Source organism: Phalacrocorax aristotelis, chromosome 7 (genome assembly GCF_949628215.1).
Source record: "Phalacrocorax aristotelis chromosome 7, bGulAri2.1, whole genome shotgun sequence".
Lineage (NCBI taxonomy): Eukaryota > Metazoa > Chordata > Aves > Suliformes > Phalacrocoracidae > Phalacrocorax > Phalacrocorax aristotelis.
The window spans coordinates 52,375,811-52,399,551 of NC_134282.1; the positions used below are offsets into that span (position 1 = coordinate 52,375,811).

The 23,741-nt window shown below is 48.5% G+C and overlaps 1 protein-coding gene across 3 annotated transcripts in view; it reads right to left on the bottom strand.

Moving 5' to 3' along the window:
* Positions 1 to 23,741, bottom strand: part of IGDCC4 (immunoglobulin superfamily DCC subclass member 4) — a 100,343-nt gene that overhangs the window by 33,473 nt on the left and 43,129 nt on the right. For 2 of the 3 annotated variants that reach the window (XM_075100732.1, XM_075100731.1), the window contains exons 3-4: positions 23,051 to 23,192; positions 16,850 to 16,983 (exon numbers count right to left, since the gene is read on the bottom strand). In XM_075100732.1, the coding sequence (XP_074956833.1) occupies positions 16,850 to 16,983; positions 23,051 to 23,192 (276 nt within the window). The remainder of the gene's footprint in view (positions 1 to 16,849; positions 16,984 to 23,050; positions 23,193 to 23,741) is intronic. The other variant, XM_075100733.1, reaches the window with a different exon arrangement.

Sequence of the window (23,741 nt, forward strand, 5' to 3'; positions counted from 1 at the left end):
ATATCAGGATTTTCACATGGAAAATAAATAGAGTTTCAACCCAGCACTTTCATCGACTGTTGCTAAATGGATGTTTGTTCATTAGATGAAACAAGACACTGTTATCCTCAAACAGAGCAACAGCAACACAACGCAGCCTTGGCCAAGGCATTGTAACAGCTCAGAAAGAATCTAGCAACTTGGTTAAAGAAATTCTAACATTCAGATGCTGTACTGCAAACTGCAACAAAGAGAGGTCAAGCCCCTGCATCCAGGCCTTCACCTGATGGCGCAAAGACTAAATCAGTCATTACACATCTGGAGGAGAGCGCGCTATTTAGCTTATACAAGCACAGACAAACAGCCAACACGCAAATCAAGCAACATTTCCAGGAATATCTATAGACTGCATTGCACAATGTCTTGAGAATGGGATGGGGATTTTTTGCTTGAAATGAACCTTCTGCCTGTGTCTGCCCACTGCTGAGCAGAGGTTAAGGGAAGGTTAAGGAAATGCCTTTGCAGCGGCCAATTTTCTGTTGTCAGATGAAAACAACCGGAGCGCTCTTGAGCAGACCAGACTGTTCGTGACCCTCGACAGCAGCGACCCTGTTCTTCCAGCTCTCCCAAGTACGTCTAACTCTGCGGGACACTTTTGTTGTTGTCCTCATGAAGGGAGAAATAACAGCAAAGGAGTCACATAGTACAAGCAATTCTTAGGCCTGCTCCAGGTGCTCCCACGATCTAGCAGAGAAAGCTGTCGGCAGCAGGTCTCACACAAATAAAAGCAGGACCCTGTCTCAAGATGGTGCAGAGTTCAAAAACCAAGAGGTTCAGACAAGCTCGTGAAGGACAGGCACATTTACTGCGACTGTTTAATACGAAGGTCTCGCTGCAAGTCCCCAGCCCAAGATGTTCCCACATCCCTGACTGTCAGACGCCGAGGGAGATGTCCAAGGCAAGCATCGTGTCCGCCCTGCTTAGGTTTTTGGTTTTTTTTTTTAACATGCTTTCCTCTAGCATCTGCTGTGGTCACTTTTGGAGATGGCCGCTGCAACGCCTGGACCTCTGAGCTGACCCACACTGGCCATTCACGTGGCATCCAAGCAACACTCGTTTGTACTTGACTGTGTTGTGCATATAAACCAGAGAAGCTTTGGCCTCAGCACGCCAGCCTGCATGGCAGGAGGCTGCACATCGCTGCACCGACCGCACTGTGCTCAGCCCATCTCCAGGCTTGTTGCCGTTTACTCTAGCACAGAAGTCTTGCCAAAGAGGGTTCATTCAACACAGAAATTTTTGTGCAGTCCATACACGTGTTAAATGGATTTCTACCTGTAGTATTACGTGAGCACAGTTTAAAAGGAGCTAGTAAAAACCCCAAGGCACTAAGGAAAACGGGAGAGAGCAGGAGCCAGTGCTTGTCCAGCAGATGGAAGCAGAGACCGAGGAGCACTCGCGGTCGCCTACCTGGGGCAATGGCTGGACCACACTAAACTGCAACCCCAGACCAGGGCAAACACCAGCAATAAGAGCTGCCGTGGGCCATGAAGGAAAAGCCAAGCCAGCTACCCTCCTTCCAGTGGAACAAGTATGCTACACAGAAGGCCTGGTGTGTACAGGCCCATACCATCTCCTTTTGAGCCTGCAGCACGGTGTGGGCTGGCCAAGGCTCTGCCACATTCATGTACATTAGCTGTTCGCATCGTTCATGCTTACAAACACTTTCAGCCTCACAGCCATCACGTCCAGCAGGACAACTTGGTGGACAGAACAGGGACAAGAAGATACCACATCACACTATGGATTCAGAGGCCTCATTGACAAGCAGATCAAAGTGCTGGCTGCTCTTAACTGCGGAACCAAGACCGGGCTTGAGAACTACTGAGACAGAAAATGGGCTTAATGCAAAAACAGGGAGAGCTTCCGCAACAGGCGTATAAGCTGAAGGATCAGAGAAACACAAGGCTCTTTGGAATAGCAGATTTCTTTTAACTCCAGCTCCAGCTCAACAAAGCACTAAAATCCATGAGTAATCATTAGTGCTGCAAAACAACTGAGCACAGGGACTCCAGCGAGACCTGGCTGGATGGGTGAGGCTACTCAGCACATTGCTAATGCAAGACCTCTATCCTTTCTCTACCCCATACAGCAAAGAGGGATGAGGCAACACTGGAGAAAGAACAAGGAGAAAGAGCTTTCCAGCCAGGATTTGGAAGGAAACACATAAGAAAGCATCAGAAGCAAAGGAAAAAGCTTCTTTAGCAGCCATTACAGGAAAGACCACAGTGCTGGTAAGACACTGAAGAACCCAACAAGTTGTGAAGAGGTTGGTTTTAAGGGTGAGCTGGGGAAAGAGCTGAAAGTAGCCAGGTGAGGAGCTGCTCTCTGCTGAGGGGCTGGCAGCATGGCTGGACATGGCTGCACATCTCCACAGACCACAGGCTCAGGCCGAGCTCACCCTGCAAAGCTCAGCAAGCCTCATCTACCCACCCTAGAGACCCATTACCCATTGTGGGGCCATGGCAGCTTCTGATGAAAATGAAGAGGGCAGCAGCCTACACCCCAGGTCCTGGGAGCAGGAGTATAAGGGGACAGACTTCCAGCCTACCACAGGAGTGAGCTTCTTTACCCAACACCACCAGCTGCCAGCATACCTGCTAGGCAGGGCACGGCTGAAACATGTCTGTGTGTACAAAGCTGTCCTTTTCTGCAGTGCTGGGGGAAAAAATAAATCTAGAGTAAAAAAAAATAACACCAGCCAGATGGCAATATATTCCCTGCCAAACTTCCAAGCAGCCTTCTCCACCAAGCTTAGGGCAGAGGAAGAGAGCAAGCTCCTCAAACATAACTTAAACACTGATCTGTTGCATTCAGGTGCATGGCCCCAGGTGCTGGCTGGCAAAGGCACCTTACAGTTTATAGAAACTTCATGTGAAGGCACTCGTCCTATATCACCTGGCCCCTCAAAGGCTGCCTTGTAGTGCTGTCAGTCACTAGGAAAGGGATTTTACGAGCTGCACAAACCCTTATTCCAAAAGGGCCCCAGGAGCCGTCAGCCCAGCTTTGCAACTGCCTGGTTTAGCAGAGCCACTGAGAAGCACTGCTGTAAAGGCACAGCCTATAGCTTCACCGTTCCTTGGGGCCTTGCACTTCTGCTGGCTAGGTAAGGACCAACAAAACGCTTCACCACCCTCACCCTGAACAGTCCCACTGCAGCACCACGTGCCACCCTTCCCTCTGATGCTGCCCGTCGTACACCCTGGGTGCTCGGGAAGGGAAAAAGAGCAAGGAGCTCACTGATGGCCAGGTAACCAGCCGGCAGAAACTAGGCCTGGCAACCCAAAGGGGCTGATGACTAGCTACTTAATTAGCTCCACACTTACTCTGCAGAAGGTATAAAGGGAGCTGATATTGGGGCTTCCTGACAGTCAAATCCAAGGGCACAATTCAAGGTCTCTCTGACAACCAAGAGTGGCAACAGCCACAGGGATCTGTAGCGCAAACATCCATTTCTGCTTCCTTATCCCTCAGCCAAAACTCTGGTTTCAGCCTTGAAAAACTATTGGGAAAACATATTAGCCCAGACCCCACTTCTGTTTGTTGCTGATTACTATTGAAATTATGTTACAAAACCAAACAGTCCTGCTTGTTTTCCCAGTACATTCCTGGGTGTGTGCATGGATGAATGCCTCGTACACCTCTTGCACACACAAACACATTTCTCCCCAGCTCTGTCTTTCACTGTGGGTCTGTCCGAGCAAGACTACAAGTCAAGCTCTTCTTTAAACTGAGCCCCCTTGAGAGAACATTTTCCACCTGCTACCTCAATAGGCTGGTTGGATTGGGATGGATCGCAGGATAACTGCTACAAAACAGCTAAGGTTTCGTTTGGTTTGATGAGTTCCCAAGAATAGTACTAAGCTTACCAAGAAAACCTCCACACAGGGGATTCCAAACATCAAAGAGTAACAGCAATGTGAGTTTTTTGTCTCCACTGCCATCAAGATAATTTCAGGTCAAGAGGGAATATTGTTAGAACCAAAGGAAAGAAGAGCTACAGTTTCCAAGACATCTTTCACTGCCTGAACAAAACAGGTCACCAAATGCACCTGAGCCATGCTGGCCATTCTGTGGCACTAAAAGCTTTCACGGTGCTGCTATTTAAAACTTCACCTTTGAGATTTCTGCCTCCTCCAGATTTGTTTTGTCTCTCCAAGTAGCAAAGCTGCCCTAGGCAAAAGCTTTGCATAGCCCAAGGGACAACCCGTGGTTTCGTATCAAAACTGTCACTGATGGCCTTTGTGCACTTTTTGCCCTTCTGAATCAGATGAATCAATTTTGCTCCCTTTTACTGAAAAAAACGCCTGTAGGATGCCAAACACGGCTCTGGGATGACTCGGAGTAGTGCACTAGGACTGAGAGAAATCCTCTGGGCACTGAAAAGAGTTAGAGGTGAAGGCTCTTTTCCTACACGGTTCGTCAATCTGTGCACATGCTTGTGTTTGCCCAGAGAGACAGCAAGGGTGCCATCACAGAGCAAGAGGCAAGACTTCCTGATAATCTGCAGAAATATTTCAAAATATTCCACCAGGTTTTATTGTTTATGAACGACTCACTACAGCAGACATCTCAGTTTATGAGCTTTTCCGCTCTCCTATTGTGAGACAGGAAAGTCAAACCAAATTCAGGTGCTTTTCATACCTTTTCATACCATACTTTTTCATACCATTGCTCTCACAGGCATCTCTCAGTGCCTGGAGATGGGTTCCAAGGCCAGGTGGTGGGCAGGCACAGAGGAAATAAAACAAATCACTTATGATCAAGTGTAGTATAAAACTAAAAAGAGGTGGGGAAAGGAGCACAGGGAACGCTGAGACAACAAGCGAGCATGCCAGACAGATCTCAGCACACAGGCTGCCTAACCTCTAGAAATCCAGTCTGTATTGTTTCAAAGCAAAGGGGAACCATAAGCAGGGACGTGAAGGGAGGCACCACGGGGAGCTGCTTGGGACAAAGCTCAAAATGTTTATTTGAAGTTATAACTTGAGTTATAACATACACGAATGATTTCAAACTCCAAGAGTTTACAACTTGAGTCTGCCTCCAATGCATCCATAATTCATCAGCTATCCTCTCCTGCCTCCCTGCTCTTGTTAGTGCAGAGTATCAGCAAACAATTCAGGCAGTGCAACAGGAGGAAGATGTTTTTTGTTCAGCCAATTTGTGACGGTCGTTTGCAGTGACAAGAGGATGACTTCTTGGACGGGAACTAACATCCCTCTCCTGACTCCGTAAACACCCTGCCTCGGCGAAAGTGCTGGAAGGTTAAACATGACTTGCATGGTGACACATTCAGCTCTCAGCTGTCAGCAGTTCAAGATTTGGAGATATCCAACAATCAAGTAACAATCTTCTGTTCTGCGAACTTTCTCACCCTCTCTGGAGGAGGAGCATGAAACCTTATTCATTCCTGCGAGCCTCCCCCGGGAATAGATTCTAGCACTGAGCAGCTGTTCATTAGAGAAAGTCAATGCTGTCACTGCTGTTATTCTGCAGACAATAAAGGAGCAAATTACCCATTGCAAAGCACACACCTTCAAAAATGCAGGCACTGTGTTTGCAGAGCATGTCCAGCTCCCACTCCCTAGCTCTCTCCCTTTTCTCAGACAACTCACAGAAGTCCTGGACTGTTCAGGCAGAAAGCTGACAGCAACCATGGAGGAGAAAAAACATCCTCCACACCTGCCCCCCTCCTTCCTTTACACTTTCCTGGAGATGTATCTGCATTTTATTTCTACTTCTGGGCTAGACCCAGGACAGGAGGTAACTAGCACATAAAACCTCCAGGCAGGACACTTGCCTAACTGTATCCTAACACTGGCACATCAGCTTTGGGAGCAACACAGTGTCAGATCTCAAACCTGAGCATGCATAGCAACAAACACTTCTTCTTTTGTAGCCGTTCTCATGTGAACACAGCAATGCACAGCTTTGTAAACAGGAAAGCAAACCAGCCCAGAGAGGACCAGAACCAATGATTTTTCAGAAGTGGCTAGAGATGTTGGGTGCCACCCTTCCAACACCCTACAACTCAGGCCTCCGCAAAGCATTAGAAGTTAAACACTGCCTCCTCTTCTTCTGAAACGCAGCTCTCACCACCACACATCCTTTCTGAAAATCACCATTTGCTTTTTTGGTTTTTTCTTCCACCTTTGCTACACCAGTCCCCATGGCAGCTTGGATCCAAGTCCTGTTTTCCTCCATCACTGAAGCTGAGGAGGGATGACTTTTGGTTACAGGATTACAGGCTCAATTCACTCAACATTTGGTACTGTTTTGATGGTTCTCAGCGTTGAAAACTCCTCGTCTGCAGAGGATCAGGCCTTGCAGGAGCTTTTAGATGTGTGCCTCAATAGAAACTCCAGCACTGACCGTGCTTGGGTACTGGAACTGCAAAAGTTGCCCAAGTGCAATCTGGCAGCACCAGTGTCCACAGCTTCTGTCATTAGAAATGCTCCTTCCTTTCCCTTTCCACGCAGCTGCAGTGTGCCTGGGTCAGTGCACAAGTCAGCTCGGAAGGGAGAATGAAAGGGAACCTGGCTTTTATTGCACTAGTGACACTGTATTGGCATAATGGGGTTTTTCTGCCCAATAATATAAATGAGCTCAGTAAATCAGTTTTATATTGCCTTTTTACCTCACATCCTCAAAACATTTTGGAAGCAGTTATGCATTTGTCAATGCAAAGATTTAACTGAAAGGCTGAACAGGGAAGAATTTACCTCCACTTTTTGGAATGGGGACAGAGTCCCTCTTCCTACTTACTTAGTGCTGCAGCAGAGCAGCATACAAACAAACATGCATAAATGATTAAAACACAGAAGTTCAATCTCTTTCTTAGTGATATTAAGAGATCTCCACAGAGAGCAATTGTATCTCAAACTACTGTCACAAAATCCCCAACAAAATCAGCAAATAGATCCCAAAATACACGGTGCAACCTACACTACTAATAGCAGGCACAAAACCTGGTCCTTTAATGTCTGCATATACATGCATGCAAAATGGAGAGTTTAACAGGTTAAATACACTTCTATGATTTTAAAACAAAAAAGAGGGGGGAGGCGGAGAGACTAATGAATTTGGATGAGGAGTGTTCATTTACTACCTGGACATACTCCTCAGACCAGCACCTGCCACAGCTTCTGGGGTTTCTCCATGGAGCATGTTACATGCCGAGTGTGGCAGGAGGAGCTGCTCTAGGAACTGCTCTTCACTTGGCTTATTTAACAGGCTGTTTCTCATTTTCCCCAGCTCTGTGTCTGGTGTCTGGAAGCCTGGGGAGCTCACGGATGCCAGTACAGACAGGCAAAGGGGCCATCAGGCAGTCCTCTTTCATTCCCCTCGACTTCTTTATACAGCTGACAGATTTCAGCTCAGAAATTAAATCCTTTAATGTACTAGCTCAGCCACAAGTTGACATCCTGAACTATATGTAACCAGAAGCCCAGAAAGAGGCTGAGCAGTGGCAGGTTTCCAAGAACTGCTTTGGATTTTTAGGGGGCTCTTCCCCCATCCCAAACCCTTGAACCTTCAGGATACGGAGTTTTACAACGTTTAGCTCTGCTGCAAAGCAGTCTGAGTGTGCTTTGCCCACCACTCCACCTCCTGTAAAGCTGTCAACATTGGTTCTCTGTTTGCGTACATGCATTTGGAACTGCTCTTCATCACGCCAAAAGGGACGGGAGCCAGCCAGACTGCACAGCAAATTCCTGCTCGCTTCCCCAGCAAGCGCTTGGAAGCGCCTACATTTGCACTGCTCCGAGCGGGAGCTAGGCAAAATAAGCAGGAGGTGCCGCACCGACAGCCACGGCCATGCAGCCCTGTAGCCCCACTGCACGAAGAGCTGCTGCTTCTTGTGAGAATCAGGGCCCTCCTGGTTTTCTACCACAGGCCCAAGTTAGCCAAAGGGTTGGAGACCTCAGGCCATGCATCTGAATCCTCAGAAGCCTGCGGATTTGTCAGAGTTTCTGAGAGGCAGAAGCAGCAGACAATGAGCCAAAACATGGCAGAGGTGATAGGAAACACAAGCTTAGGGCACAGTGGACACCGAGACCTATCAGAAGGATAGGATAGGTTGAAGCCTTATTGATAATGTCACCACTGTGTAATTAACAAGCCTTTAGCCATTCTTGGCACTTCTTCACAGATCTTAGCGCAAACAAACTCGTTGAAGGAAACTCGGGTACACTAAGTGACTTAAGCCTCTAGATCAGATGAGAGGCCAACAAAAAGAAGTTAAAAAAAGACCAGAGGTACCTCAGTGTCCCTGAAGCGATTTGGAGGACGGCAGAGCAGTCTCCCTGCTCTAACCCTAAGACCCAGACAGCTTATGTTACTCACACTGAGCCCTTAAAGCACTGCAAGCCCCAGCCATTCCCCAGCAGCTGCCAGGAACGCAGACAAGAGAGACGAGGGCTGCAGGAGGATGCTTTGCAAAGTTATCACTGCAACAGGAACCACCACACTACACCATGCACTTCCCACCGCTGCCAACACCGATGCCACTGCAACGCGCCGTTCTCAGCAACACAAAGGACAGAGCCAGACCCCATCCTTGCTACCACCTGTGCTGCTCCAGTCCTTCAGCCTGCATGGCTGCTGTGGGCACCAATCCTCCACACAGCCCCAGCATGGTGCCTCAGCCCTGACCAGCCAGGACCATGTCCCAGCTTTGCAGCAGTGCCAGGTTCTGGCCCAGTGGTTCAAGAGAAAGAGAGTGTCTCCTGGTCTCTGCCACGAACTCACTGCGCTGCTGTGGGCACATCTCTCAGCATCGCCATGACTCCATCTGCTCAGAGTTCATAACATAGCTAATTCACAGAAGTGAAGGTGCAAAAGTAACAGCCAGAAAGCATCAGAAGACCCTTAACAAAAGCCACAGTATCAGAGATTTAAATATAGACACACCCACACCCCCCAATCAGTAAACACCAAATGGCCCCAGGGACCTAAGCCTGCCCGCCTCTGGGATTCAGTGGGAACTCTACCACGCTTCTTTAACCACCAGCTCTCTGCCATTTTCCTGGGCCAGCACATCACCTTCCAGGATGATGCAGGAGAAGTCTCCAAGAAAACAGCTGTAAGGCAGGTAAAGATGCTCTGTTACCTCTTGCACAGAAATCAGACAGAGACGTGGTCAACAGAAGACTCTTCTGGCTCATAGGTGACAAGCCCTGAAGCTCCTTACTCAGTCACCTCACCTAGTCTCAGTGGCTGGAGCCATTTCACTCCAGTAACCTCCTGGTGTTCAGAGGCTGATGTTTCCCAGGAGCTGACACCTATTTCATCAGATCTATTTGCAATTCAGATTTATTTGCCACAGCAGATCTATTTGCAATTCACGTACATCTAGCAACAGCAGAGAGGGAACAGGCTGGAGGCCCTGGGCTGTGCAGAAGGACACAGCCTGCTTTCTTTGTGACCAGGGCTTGTGCTCTGCCCTGCTACATCTGCCAGGGATAGCCGTTCACATTACTGTCGTGCACAGTTTGAAAAGAGAGACATTATGGGAAGCCACCTTGTAGCATGGTTTCCCCAATGCCAGGTATGCAGAATGCTTCCTACAAGCTACACTTCGAACACACAACATGCTGGGAGCCTACAGTAACACAGTCTGGCAGCAAACAAAGACTGCCAACTTGGAAGGAAGAACTAAAAGCAGATGGATGCATCTGCATTAACTCAGGACAATGCAAATCTGTTTTTCTAGGAAAGGTCTGGAAGGAAAGCTGGCTTTCCACGGGGAAAGATCATTAGTGATGTCCACAGATTCTGTCAAAGCCATTCAGCTGGACACTTGCTGAGCGCTGCAGAGAGCCCCAATGTGCCTAATGCCGTGCCTGAAGGCACAGTGTTTGATAACATCACCCACCCCTCCTTATCCCATCCTTCTTCCCTTTTCCTGCTTCTCAGTCTCATCCACAACCCACGCGGCATTGCCCCTTGGCTGCACTGGAAACAGAGTTTGGCAAGAGCATCTCTCAGTTACTGAAGGCAAACTCCCAGCTGTGTCCTGAGCAATCCCTGGCATCCGAGATATCCAAGCGAGGGCTCAGAGCAGCACAGCTCAGCTCCTGATCCAGCCTCCCCATGATCTGGGCTGACTCACCCCATTCTTCTTCCTTAGCACCATCAGGCCTGTAGATACTGGTGGGTCTTTGAGACAGGGACAAACCTCCTCCATACGTCTGTCCCGCATCTAAAGCAACGGGGCCTTGAGCTTTGCTATGCCTCTGGACACTTGCAACATCTTCACTCTAGCTGTTAGGATGCTGTAAGCGCTGTAGGGCACTGCTAGCCTTTGACCTCAGAGAGCTACTGAGGCTCCGCTGTAACACAGACAATTAATAATTAACAAGCACCATCAGAAACCCAACCACATCAACCTTCCTGTCCCACAGCCCATTGCAAGCTGGTGACCTAATTATGATCTCTATTCTTAGCTCCCTTCCAGCCTCACTGAGCAGGAACAGCCTGTTCAGTACCCTCCAGGAGTGGCCAGGTGTGATCCCTGCAGTGCAGATGCGCTGACGCACCACAGTGTTACACCAGCACCAAAAGACTCTTGGAGGAGAGCTGAACGGAGACGGCCGCTTAAACCCGCTTCAGTCAGAGCCTTACAAAACACCAGCTCTTATTTCAGGAAGCCTCAGAAGTGCAGCAGATCTGAATTAATAAGAGGTACATGTGGAGGAAATTGGAGGACCGCAAACCATCCCTGAATCCAGCCATCCCTGCTCTTCAGGAGTCGGAGGCAGAGCTGACTGTAACACATGCTCCTGGCCACACCTGACAGCTCCAAACATAACGCACTGCCAACGCTGCTGTGGGAGAGACCAGTTTCCCCTCAGGACCTGGAAACAGCTCACCTATTCCCAGCCGTACATCCTTTGTTCTGCTCTATTATCCTTGACACCTCTGTTGCCACTCACTTTGGTGCCAACCCTGGGCTTAGCTGTTCTGCTTAATGCGAAGCGAGGGCTCTGAATTTTGTATCAAACCCTCTGTCACCGCAGGCTGCTAGAGCTGTCAGGAGCACGGCATATCATAGCCCCACCAAACTTCACAGACAGCTGAACTGAAACTTCCCCTCCGGCTCTGAGGAACAGGCTGCTGACACTTGAGCTACGAGAAGCTTTCCCTTGGTGATGTGAGTGGTGTGATGCATGCTGGCCCCGTACGATCTCCAGTCAAGGAGAGAGCTGTATGTTTGGGTGGGTGCCTGACGCATGTCTGCACCAGCCCTTCACAAGTTTTACCCAGAATCTGTAGTCTCAGTCCTGTTCCATGCATGCTTGAAATCACTAGCGTTGCTACGCTCTGTAGAAGGGAGATGGAGTGAAAGTTTACAGCTTATGTTAGGCAGAAGGTCACTTCTAGCTTTAAGATCTATTTATTAAGCTGGAAATGCTGTGTATCTCCTCCTTAATCTTGCCATTCTCTGAATTCACATTTACCATGGTTTGCTTAGCATCCTCTGCCACAGAGGAGGATCAAGAGCATTTTTCACAACCCAGCAGATCCATTATGCAAACAGCTTCAGATACCTGCCACCCAGGAAACTGGAGCTTTGAAACACACATAAAACAGAGTCGTCATGGCTGAGCTTTTACGATATCAAATGGAGAGCTAGAAAGTGGAGATATCAAGAGTTCCCTGTTTAACTGCTAGTAAAGCAAGCGAGCAGAGGGCAAAGAAAAACAGGATGCTAGAAGAAGAGAGGGAAAAAGTGACAGAGCTCTGTGCCCAGCAGAAGAGGCACACGGAACAGGGACACAGCAACTGCAGGCTGGAACTGTGATGCCTCCTTTCCAGAGGCGAAGCATCACTTGCTGGTTAAGCCAGCAACTCACAGTAAAAATACAGCTGCATTACCCCACCCCACGTTTTCACTCCCTATGCATTTCCATGACCCTCTCGCCTCCCTTAAGCGGTCTCCTGTGCCCACAACCACAGCTGTGGATAGCTCTCCCCCCACAACACTGCAGGGCTCTGCTGCCTCTGCCACGTGTGTTCGTACCAGGGGAAGATCACCCCACTTTGACTAACACTGCCATTCTCCATCAATGGCAGCACAAACAGGATCTACGCCCAGCTGCGGCCAGGGAGGTCAGACCAGAGCAGCACTGACCCGAATCCAAACTGCCCTGTCCCTAGATTGCATGGTATCTGTGTTCAAAGCTGCGAGGGGAGCGCAGCATGTGTCGTCAGGGCTCAGGCTGAGCGCCAACCCAGCATCCAGCACGTCATTCGCACATGCAGGGACTGAAAATCCACTTGTGGTAACAGCACGTCTGTTTCTGCGAGGTGGTGGCCAACTGCGAGTGCTGCTCACTTCATCACCACCTTCCCTTCCATTCCCAAAGCTCATCCCGTTCAATAGCTGTGTTCTCCTACAACCCTTCGGAGCAGGAACCACCCAGGTCCCAGCACCCAGAGCCAGGGTCTCCCTTGGTACTCACAAGCCACTGCAACACAAACATCAAAAGAACAAAAAACATGAAGGTGTTTCAGCTGCCTCCAAGCTCTGTCCCTGTTATCATATTTCATACAAATATTTGGCTGAAAAATACATTTCCTGGGACACTGCTGCAGCAAGCTGCTACAACTGTCAACGTAAATGATGTTCTGCCAACGGCAATCTCGCAGTGTCATCTCTAATAACACAGTACTAAATCCCAACTCACGGGGGACGTGCTCATCTGCTGGAAGACTCTTCAGTGGCCTGCTCAGCCCAGACCCTGCTGTAGCTATGCCCATCGCCCTGATCTGCTCTCTCCATTCCTGCAGTTATTGCAGCACAGGCACAGGATCACGTGGAGCATGACTATCGAGACCACCGCACGAACATCGCTGCGCAGATGTTTTGTTGGCGCTGGGGGAAGGCTGTTGCACATTCTGACCCTTGCCAGCCCGGCCTGAGGCAAAGGTTTCACCCATATACCTGAGTGACGTGTCACAGCAATTGTGGCTACTCTGCATGCATAGATCACATCTAGGGTGCAGAGGACACAAGGAAGAAAACCCCACCCACCCACAATCAGGTATGAATCTGCACCTTCCTCTACAAGTGCACCTTGATGCCCAGCTCACCTGAGCAGACCTCCAGCACCAAATGCCCATAAACACTCTCCAGGCTGACCCATCAATTCTAAGAGGGCAACTCCAAGCCTATTACATTATGGCTATTTACAGAGGCAGAAATTAAGCTTAAAGGAACTGATTCTCCTCTGAAGCCCAACAACAGAGAGGAAAGGAGAACCCAAGAGTCCTGGCTCCCAGGACCACGCTTTGTTGACTCTGATGATTATTTGTGTTGCACTGGCGATGCAAGGCACAGTGCACCAGATATGGGGCAAACACATAGCAAGAGGTAGTCCCTAATCCCAAGAAATCGCAAAAAGAGCAAGGATGTGCATGGCATGGAGGGGAAAAGTGAAGCAATAGGCAAAGTGACCTGCTGAGACCACAGAGCAACACGTTCCCCAAGCCTCTCTGCTACTCCTCTTTGAGAGCTGCTTTATGAAGCACGGCAGCACTTCCTCGTGCATGCCAAGGACCTAGGAACATGACCAGGACACACTGAGAATTAATTCTTTATATATGAGTTCAAAGTAGGGGTCCAGAGCTTGCTTTCAGGAAAAGGAGGTACAAGAAACAAGACACAGCCCCGTCGAGACCCGACGCTGAGCAAAGGCAGCACACACAGACAGAGTGCCTGGGAAAAGCATCCTGCAGCCAGCTCTTAATGCCCTTTTTGGCTGAGAGCACAGCAGGGCTGCAGTGGTCATTCATCATCTGTCCAGGTGAGGGTTGAAGGGACAGAGCTGCCAGATGTGTTTGGCGCTCCCTCCACCGGGGAGCAGTGGAGATCCAAGGGGAAAAATCCAAGTTATCCCTATTTCGACAGCAGGCTCTGTTTCAGGGCTGCGTGACTGTATCCCGCTCTCCGTCTGCTCTCTTCCCTTCCAGCTCAAAATGCCGCTTCCCCAGGGAACGTCTGGAAATTTGCACCATGAAGTCTGCACAGCCGAAACATCTGCAGCGTTTACAGCACCACCGTGCACCGCCGCTCTCTGCCCTGCCTGGGCAAGGCCAGCATGTGTTTAGCCACGACACACAATAAAGCCCTCCAAACGTGATGGGGAAGTCACACCGTCAAGGGAAATGACACTTTCAGGGTTTTTAGGCCACGCAAATATGACAGAAGGGGGTCGTGCTAATTGCTGCCTTTCATGAGGGAGATGGAACAATTCCCAGCCATCCTGTTGGGAACAAGGGCTAGAGGGGGGAGGAAAAGGACAACTGGGCACAAGAGCCATAGGGAAACGGATTCTTTTGCTATGCACAGCCAGTTCAAATCCAGCACCGTCTGTCAGGGGCAGAGGCATGAACGCGAGGTGTTCCCAGGCCTGAGGGCTGGCAACGCAGTGCAAGTGGAATCGTTTGCATTATAACCAGCACAGCCCCAAAACCCATCACAAGCACACAGACTCGGTCATCGTCACACGGCACTGCCCAGGGCTGTCACTGGGACATCAAAGCTGCAGGCACAGCTGGTAAGGAGACACTAGGTCCCACTGCACAAACCTTTTCCAGGAGCCCTGGCAGTGCCGTGGGACTGACAGGCTGGACTCCTGTCTTACCTCAGCACAAATGACTCACTAGCCATCAGCAGGGAGGGAAGTAATTCAGTTATTCTTGCTTGCAGACACGTAGGAGTTCACTCCCTGAAATTTCCAAATAAGCAACTCAAGCAACACTAAATAGCTGTATTTCAGGCTATTGGGGGTTTTTGGTTGGGGTTTCCCACCCCTCCCCTGGGATTTTTGTTTGTTTTGGTTTAGTTTGGTTTTATTTTTTACAACCAGCAAAGGATTTCTGCCTGACCAGTTCACTCCAACTACTATCAGCTGCTTCCAAACAGGGAGAAGACTCCACAAGCCAGTCCAGGCATCCACAAATGTGCCTCTGATGGTGAAGTGCTGCAATAAAGAAGGATCAATACCATGCCAGTCACTCATGGAGGAGTTTGCAGCCTGCACAGGTCACTGCAGTTTCCCATCTGTCTTAGAGATACTTCTCCCCAATTATAAAAAACCCCACAGATTTAACAGGCATGTTTTTAATCACTATCAGCTCAATCTGGTGAAAAACTCAACCTCTCATATTTGTTTTTGCAGCCAGCGGGTGGTGTGGTGCTGCAGAAGCGAGATTTGGGTGAGAACTCCAGGCAGAAATCTGCTCAGGCCGGCTGGTGCTCCAGAAGGAATGCTTCCCATTTAACCTCTTCCATTGCCTACATTTGCAAAGCAGATTAAACATTGCAGAGTTACAAGATACTATTATGCAGAACGAGTTATGATGCCAAGGACAGCATATTCACCTTTGTAGCTTGATCAATATTACTTATCAATAGCGAACCAGACCCAACACAGGAGCGGTCTCTGGAGTGTGGAACTGCCCATAGCAAGCGCTCCCCTTGCCTCTGTGCTTCTTTAAGCACCCAGAGGATCTGAGGGGCTAGCAATTAGATATAGAGCATTCAACCCCTCACAAATTCTCTGCAGATTCCACACAGATTACCTCCACTACACAATCCATTGATCAGAGGTGTATTCTCAGGCTCCACAGTTAATTACACTCCCTGCTGATGGATGAACAGCAAAGCCATCTCTGTGAAAATACATTGGTAGCAGAATGCCAAGCAACGCAATCCTAAACAAAGACAAAAGGGGCTGGGAAGGATTTCAGAGCTTTCAAGGTTAAAGCTGCCTACAAAATACGCTGGGGTCAGCACAAACAGGAGACAGACATGGCAGGGGGCACTGTCCCAAGAGAAGGGACAGCTCAGCCAGACTCCCAGCCCCAGAGTGAGTTTGCCTGCTTGCAGAATGGGGATTATACAACCCTGGGGAGGTAGCCAGGCATGCTGGGAAGGATGCTGGAGTCTGGAGACCCCCACTGCACTTACGCTTTCAACTACGTTCTCATGTCCAGACTTGCCCACTGCACTCTTGGTTTACAGAGAAAAATGTGCTACAAGACTGAGGCCCAGACTGGGAGGCAAAGGACAGCTCACATCCAAAGCCTTGCTCCGAGGGTCTGTGTCAGCAGAAGAAATCCCAGCTGCGGCTGTTCCCAGATACCACAAAAAGATCTCTAGAGCTACCCAACAGCTCAGCAAAGAGCCAGAAACACAGACACAGAATGTAAGTTGGATTTCACTGTGCCTGTCCTCCTCAGGACCCCGCTAGGCAACCCAGGGTAGACACAGCCCTGCCAACTGCTCCAGCCTCCAGCTGTTTCTCTTGCTAGCTTGGGCGAGCATCTTCCTCTGTCCGTGCCAGCCTTTGCTTGTCTTGCCATCCAAAGTCACTGCAGATAAGATTGCAACAACCAGTACTTCCCCAAGGTGCAAGCAGGGTGCCTGACCCTTTCTCAGAGCCCCAGAGCATAAAGGAGGCTAGGGCTGTTGAAATCCACTCACTGCTACAATCCACCTGCAAAAAAAAAATCCCTTGGTGCAGAGAGAAACAACACCATTATTACCGTTGGCTGCCTAGAGCTAGGGCTGGGTGACTCCCAGGTGGCAATACCTCTCAACCCAGCCTGCTTATCCCATCAGAGTAAAAAGAAATCTTTAATAAAATGCCTTCTCTGCAAGTTTTAACCAAAGCCTGCCATGTACGGAGCCACACCAGCAGGAGAGATTGTCACTGGTATTTCAGCTCAGCTTGCCATCACACACAATGGCTATCTGCAGACACGTGCCCAGCCCAACACACTCCTGCCCACACCTTACCTTTGAGGACACTGAGGACTGCATCATTGCTGTAGCGTTTTCGGGCAGCATTGGTTGCCACGCAGTGGTAAGACCCAGCATCACTCTCCTGCACATCCACGATTTGGAGGACACCATTTGGAAGGGTTATAAACCTGAATGACCAAAAGGAAGAGTGTGAGACAGGCTATGCCTTACCTGTGCTGTTCATCAACTCAAAGCCCTTTTTCCCTTCTTTTTTGCCTGCAGATGTATCATGTACAGACCCTGGTAATCACAGCAGAGTAGGACCAAAAAACCTTTAAGCTACATAACTGGTGGTTCTTAAAAAGCAGCAGGTACAGACCTATCTGCAGCACTAGAGTTTTCACAACATAGGATCTGCTTCTGGGGGATCAGACCAACAAGGCTTTGCTGATACCAGCCAACTGTATAGTATAAAACAACTACACACACACACACACACATTTCTACATGCAGATCTGTAGACATCTCCAAGTATACAAGTGCCTCACACGCTACAGCCAGTTCCACCACTTGCTTTTCACAAGGGTTTGGTAGACAGAGAAAAAATACATCACAAAGAATTCTGAACTGCATGTTTTTCCTGCTGCACCTCAAGTACATGAAGGGGCCAACAGATACACAGCTACACTTTCATGGCCCAAAGCAGTCAGGACGGAACTGCCTGAACCTGCACCATTCCTGGGTTGTGTTGATTGTTTTTGTTCTCCCGAGAGGTTCTGGCTTTCACAAGCTGACAACCTTATAGCTGGGCATTCCGTATCCACCGCATTTGCCCATGGGGAGCTACTGGGCAACACTTCCACCGAGCAAAATGGCTACATGGCTCACAACACGAACACAATCCTTGCTGCATTATACTGAACAAAGCAGATGATTAGCAATTAGCATAAAAGTAGGAGCTGGCTGTCAGCATCTCCATTTTCTGCCTGGATTCCTAGATGGCAGCCTCTTTATTCTTGAATGCAAGGCGCAAAGCCTACGTGATCCTTTTTAATTATATATGAGATCCATTTTTAATTGCGAGCCTCTATAAACAGAGCTGCAGAGCTCTGACAGGCAGCTCTGGGTTATCAGTCTTCATTACGAAGAGGACACATTCAAAGGCAATTGCTAAGGGGAGGCGTAGCAGCTATTCCACGGGAACAGCACAAAGACAAGTCACAACCATGAATGCCAACCCTTCCGTCCACAGAGATCCTCATAAGTATACCTGATAAGTAAAACTGTGGTTCTCAAGGTGCGGAGACAGCTGGAGTGCCGTGCGCAAGGGTCAGGAGGACCTTAAGAGATCACCCATCTGTGTTCAAGCCATGGTCACCAACAGCATGCCTGCTCCTGCAAACATTTATCCTAAATCTCCAGTGATGAAAATACCTCCCCTGCCCTAAGCAGTCTGTTCCAGAGATAAATATCCCCGCTGCAAGCCTAGCATCTATCCTAGACCTCAGCTGCTGCCATCTGAGCTCATCACTTCTTGTCGTCTTCACAGCTGATGAATAAAGAGAAGAGCTAACATAGCTCCTCCAGTGACCATACTGTCTCTAACGGCACAATCCTACAGCCCGATTCATGGACACAGACTTGCTGAAGCTTCCCATGTACAGAAGGGCAACTGCCCCACATCCCTAAAGCCATGCTCCCGCTCCTTACAAAGATACTTTTCTCAGGATCAAGCTCCAGAGACCTCCGAGGAGGTGGTACCCAGAAAGCCCTCATCAGGATGCCTCATCAGGACCCAGGAGAAAGACAACAAATATTTGCATCCTCTCAGCTCTGTGGAGGGAAAGCCTCCCACTGCGATAATATTTATTTTTGTCGTGCATCTGCTATTTGAGTCTGTAATTAATATCAACATATTTCAAACACTAGGCGAGGCATCTCCCAGCCACAAAAAGACACTCCAATTACGTATCACAGATTCACTGAGGCTAGGAAGGACCTCTGAAAATTGCCTATGGTCTTCTCCCTTTCAGAGCAGGGCCAGCTAGACCAGGTTGCTCAGGACCGTGTCCACAGTCATGCTCAGCCAACACGTTCAGCTCCTCTCAAGGGCAGAAAACAAGCCACTGTGTTTCTAAAGAGAGCAGGAGGTGGAGTGAAGGGGGAGTGAGCAGGGAGACTCGATCAACACGTAGCTCAAGATGGTCCCTTTGGTGAGGCCAGCAGTAGGAAGATTTACTTAATGCAGCACGTGCTGTTGGAAAAGCATGACAGAGGTGAGCATTGCTCTCCCAGGTAAGCAAGGAGGGAAGAAGGGCAGGATTTCTCTACCCACAATTTTTCCCAGTCGCTCACAAAGTCTCCAGCCCTTCAGGCTCTCAGAAGCCCTAAACTAGAAGCCTCCAGGCAGCCTGCAAGGGCATTTTGCTCCATCCCCAGGCTCTCTGCAAGAAAGCTAAGTTTGCCTGATGATTCAGAACAGACAGTTAGCACTAGCTTTTCTTCCACATAAAGGGCAGACCTTTTTGTGTGCTCACCTTCACTACGGATTAAGGTGAAAACAAAAGACAAAGGACTGATAGACAAAGGCCCTGGGAGAAACAGAAATGCTGGAACTTCAGGAGTCTCAGTTTTGCCACTGACAGTTATAGCGCCAGGTTCTCACAAGAGGCTGCCTTGAACAGGGGCGAAAAGCAAGCCCCCAGCTTGCAGCAGGTAGCTGGTTACAGGGCAGCATGCTCAGACCAGGGTCCAACTACCATGGGCACAGAAGACAGCAAGCTGCGAGAGCAACAGGGCATAAATATGTAGCCGTTCCCCTCTGCTCCCCCTCAAGCAGACTCATACATGAGAGCAGGGGCAGAGACGGGAGCACACAGGGGCTGACGGCTCCAGTTCTTGCTGCTCAAGAACTGAAATCAAGCGCCGCTGCCTTGTGTCCAAACCTTGCAACCCTACAGCTCAGTGCACTACGCTGTGTGTATAGCAGAGAATATTCCAGCATTAACAGTCCAATTCCCTTTCTTACTTTCATCCCAGTAAACTGCTGGCAAACCCTTCCTCGCAGCCTTTTGAAGGTATACAAAATAGACTAAAGCACCAGTCCTTGGGACAAGCTAGGAACCTGCAGCTTTGTTGCAGGCTCAAAGCCTGCAAGCCCTTTTGCTCACAGCTCAAGAGCCCTGTACGTGAACGTGAACCATATAAAGGCACTCTTGACACATGACAGAATTAAACTCTCCACACAGATAAAACCCTCACTCAGCTGTGATATTGTGATTGCAGTCCATGTGATCTGCAGGGTGTGTGTTTATGTGCAGACCTCCAAAGACCTCCAGTTCCTAGCAAGTACTCATCTTGGCTCTACAGAAAATACACAACAATTTGGAGCCTGGTGTGAAACCCAGCCAGCACCTAAAACAGCGAAGAGGTTATGCCAAGAGACGCAGCACACACTCCAAAGCAACTGCAGCCTAGAGAAATCCTGCAAACCACCTCTCAGCAGCTGCTGCAGATTCTAGACCATGTTTTTAAGAAGTATTTCAGAGCCAGAATTGCAAAATACTTCTGTGCCTTACTCATGTATGAAAGTTAGATTTTTGTCCTGAACTTCAGCAGGGCAAGAAAGATACTCTGAAAACATCAATAAGCCCTTCTCTACCTCTCTACCCTTTGGGTTGTTCATATTTTTTAATCTCAGCCTTCAGCACCTTCGAGGTGGCACCATGCTAGAACCTACACCCAAGGGCAAAGGCCAAAGAGAGTGCCCAAAGGCAAGATCAACATAAAAAAATGATAAAAAAGGAAAAAAAAAAAAGAAAAAGGAGAGGAAAAAAGCAGTATCAGCTTGCCATGACTATTCTATCCCTTTTAAAATAAATCATAAACACTGATGTAGTAGCATTATCTCAAGGGTTGTATCTATAGCCCCAGAGCCTGATTTTGTACATACACCTAACCTTGCTCTTCTGGAATATGAAATCATCATCCTGACGCCTACCTATCCAAATGATTGCATTTTCACAGGCTCATCAGATGTGTGCACAGGAGGGAGTCCACAGTAATCAGAGGCTGGCCTGAGGTCTGGTCCTTAGGCACGATGGGGTAAGGATAACAGGGCTCTGGTTGGCAGCCAGTGTTTCCTGGAATTCATTTAATTCCTTCGAAAGCCGGTAATATTAAATCCAACAACAACTAGACAACAACAAAAAAGCAAATCCTTCTGAAAAAGCATATTAGCTAAAACATGATTTAAAAAGCAAGATCTGCAGCCAGAGATTATGGTCTGGCGTTTACAAGGAAAACAATTTTCAGGCTGCCGTGTTGAAAGCAATCTCCGAGCAAGTAATTTCACAACATCCATCGAGCTGTCTCATTAAAAAGCCATTGCCCTATCTATGGCACACTTCCCTCTGTAATCCCTTCTTTTTTGGTTGTTTTTTTTCTTTCTTTCTTTTTTCATTAATTAATTTTCTTCTCATTACAAAGCAACAGCCTCCTATAAACCTTTGGATGCCACACTTCAGACTCAAGGATATATGCAGTTATTCTTACAGAAACCGTCATTGCTGCAAAATTATTCCTAAACCTTACTCCACCCCTCTTTCCTTCCTCTCCTCCTGCCTCTTGGCTTAACTTCCCTGAGAGGGAAGCAGCTCCTTCTGCAGAACAGAAAATGAGTTTTTAAGAACTAAAGGACAACGCAGTCACTGATCCCTGCAGGAGTGACATCTACAGACCAACTAACAGCCAACTTATGGTTTATCCTCTTCTTATCCCTATAACTGACCATCATTAGGGAAAAGGTATCATGCAGGATTCTCACCCTTTCCCCCAAAAAAAAGAAAATTCAGGGTCTTTTACTAGATGACCTCTAAACATGGGAACAAAACAAAGAGAAAGACCTCCTAGGTTACTGAGCACACACAGTGCTCTAGAAGAATCATTAACCCTGAGACAAATCTGTGTGGGAAAACGGCGGAGAAGACAACTGTCTCTAAAACCACAACAAAAATGAGAAAAACCACATCATGGAGTTCAGTTGCACATGCCCAGTAGACCCAGCGCTGTACCCCCACCGACAGCTGGGGAAATATTCCTCACGCCAGGCCCCAATCCCCCCACCAAGACATCTACCTCCCTTAACTTCATGCAAGAGGACAAGCCAAAGGCAGCCCACGCTGAGCCTGCTGTGCCCTGTTCCATACACACACAGGCCTTCGCAGGGTGCAGGTTCTCTGCTGTACGAACTAGCACAATTTCAAGCTTTGCTATTCACTTTTGCACATTCTTCTCGGCTTCCCTCCAACACTCTGGATTGGGAGTAAATAAATATCTGATGTAAACTGTACTGAAATGGTGCATCTTTGCATACAGACCTTCCAGGTCACTGGAGAACTGAGGCTCGAGCCTAAATCACTTTGTTTTTATCAGCCAATTTCTAGCCAATTTTGTTTCCTTGAAACTATCTTTCATAGAGTGAGCACTTGGTCCATCATGGCAAAGGTTCCAGAATCACAGAATCATTTTGGTTGGGAAAGACCTGTAAGATCATCGAGTCCAACCGCTAACCTAACACTGCCAAGTCCACCACTAAACCATGTCCCTAAGCTCTATGTCTACATGTCTTTTAAATACCTCCAGGGATGGTGACTCCACCACTTCTCTGGGCAGCCTGTTCCAGTGCTTGACAACCCTTTTGGTGAAGAATTTTTTCCTAATATCCAACCTAAACCTCCCCTGGTGCAACCTGAGGCCATTTCCTCTTGTCCTCTTGCTTCTTGCCTGGGAGGAGAGACCAACCCCCACCTCACTGCAGCCTCCTTTCAGGTGGTTGTAGAGAGCAATAGGTCTCCCCTCAGCCCCCTTTTCTCCAGGCTAAACACCCCCAGCTCCCTCAGCTGCTCCTCAAAGGACTTGTGCTCCAGACCCTTCATCAGCTTCCTTGCCCTTCTCTGGCCATGCTCCAGAACCTCAAAGAAATAGGCATCAGTAATAAAAAGGGCTTGGTTCTTTTCTTTTTTCGGTGGGTTGGATGTCTGGGGAGAAGTTAATTTTGTGTCGGAGTTTTATAGACCTGTTTGCACGGGCCCCTTGAGCACCTCCCCTTACATCACTTGGTAATTATCAGGTCCAAACCTGGACTATCATCACTCTCTTCATTCTACCTTTTTATGAAGGATTTCCACATCCTAAACAGTCAAGTCTTGTTTTGTGTTTTTTCAAGCTAACCCAGGAAAGCAATCAGGGCATCACCTGGGTTCTGCTGGAACAGCTTCATGGTCCTTCTCCCACGTGATGACAGGGGAGGGCAGTCCTTCGATCCGACACTCAAACCGGGCCATGCCATTTTCTTCCACTGTCTGCGACTCCGGCTGTTGGAAAAAGCGTGATAATGCTGGGGAAAGAAGAAGGGAAGGAAAGTTAGTAACTCAGTGTTTCTGCTGAGAAGTACAAACCTGTTACGATGCATGAGTTAAGAGGAAGGCCTTTCTCTCCCAAAGATAGCCCGAAACATAATTCCTTACTTTCCCATGCCCTACAGAACCGCAGCAGTCCTAATAACAGTAACTGAAAGGCTTCAATGTGCAAATTTGCTTCTTGCCTCATTTTGTCCTTTAAGGCAACAATGTGAGAGAAAAGACAGGCCATTACCAGGTTTCAGCCGTTGCCTCCCTAAATTGCTTCCTTGTCTGTTCACTTGCTCCATTTGGGAAGGACACATAGAATGAGAAAAAGAAGAGGGGAAGTGCCACAACCCAGAGAGACAAGCGTTTCCCCTTGCCTTGTAGCACTCCCGCAGCCACAGGAAATTAAAACAAGGCAAGAAGAAGAACAAAGCCAGATGTCAAGTTACTTACACAAAACAACTGCCCACACGCTGGCAATGCTGGAGACTAGCACGAGAGACTCTATGAGTTATGATTCTCCTTCTCCAGAGTGAACA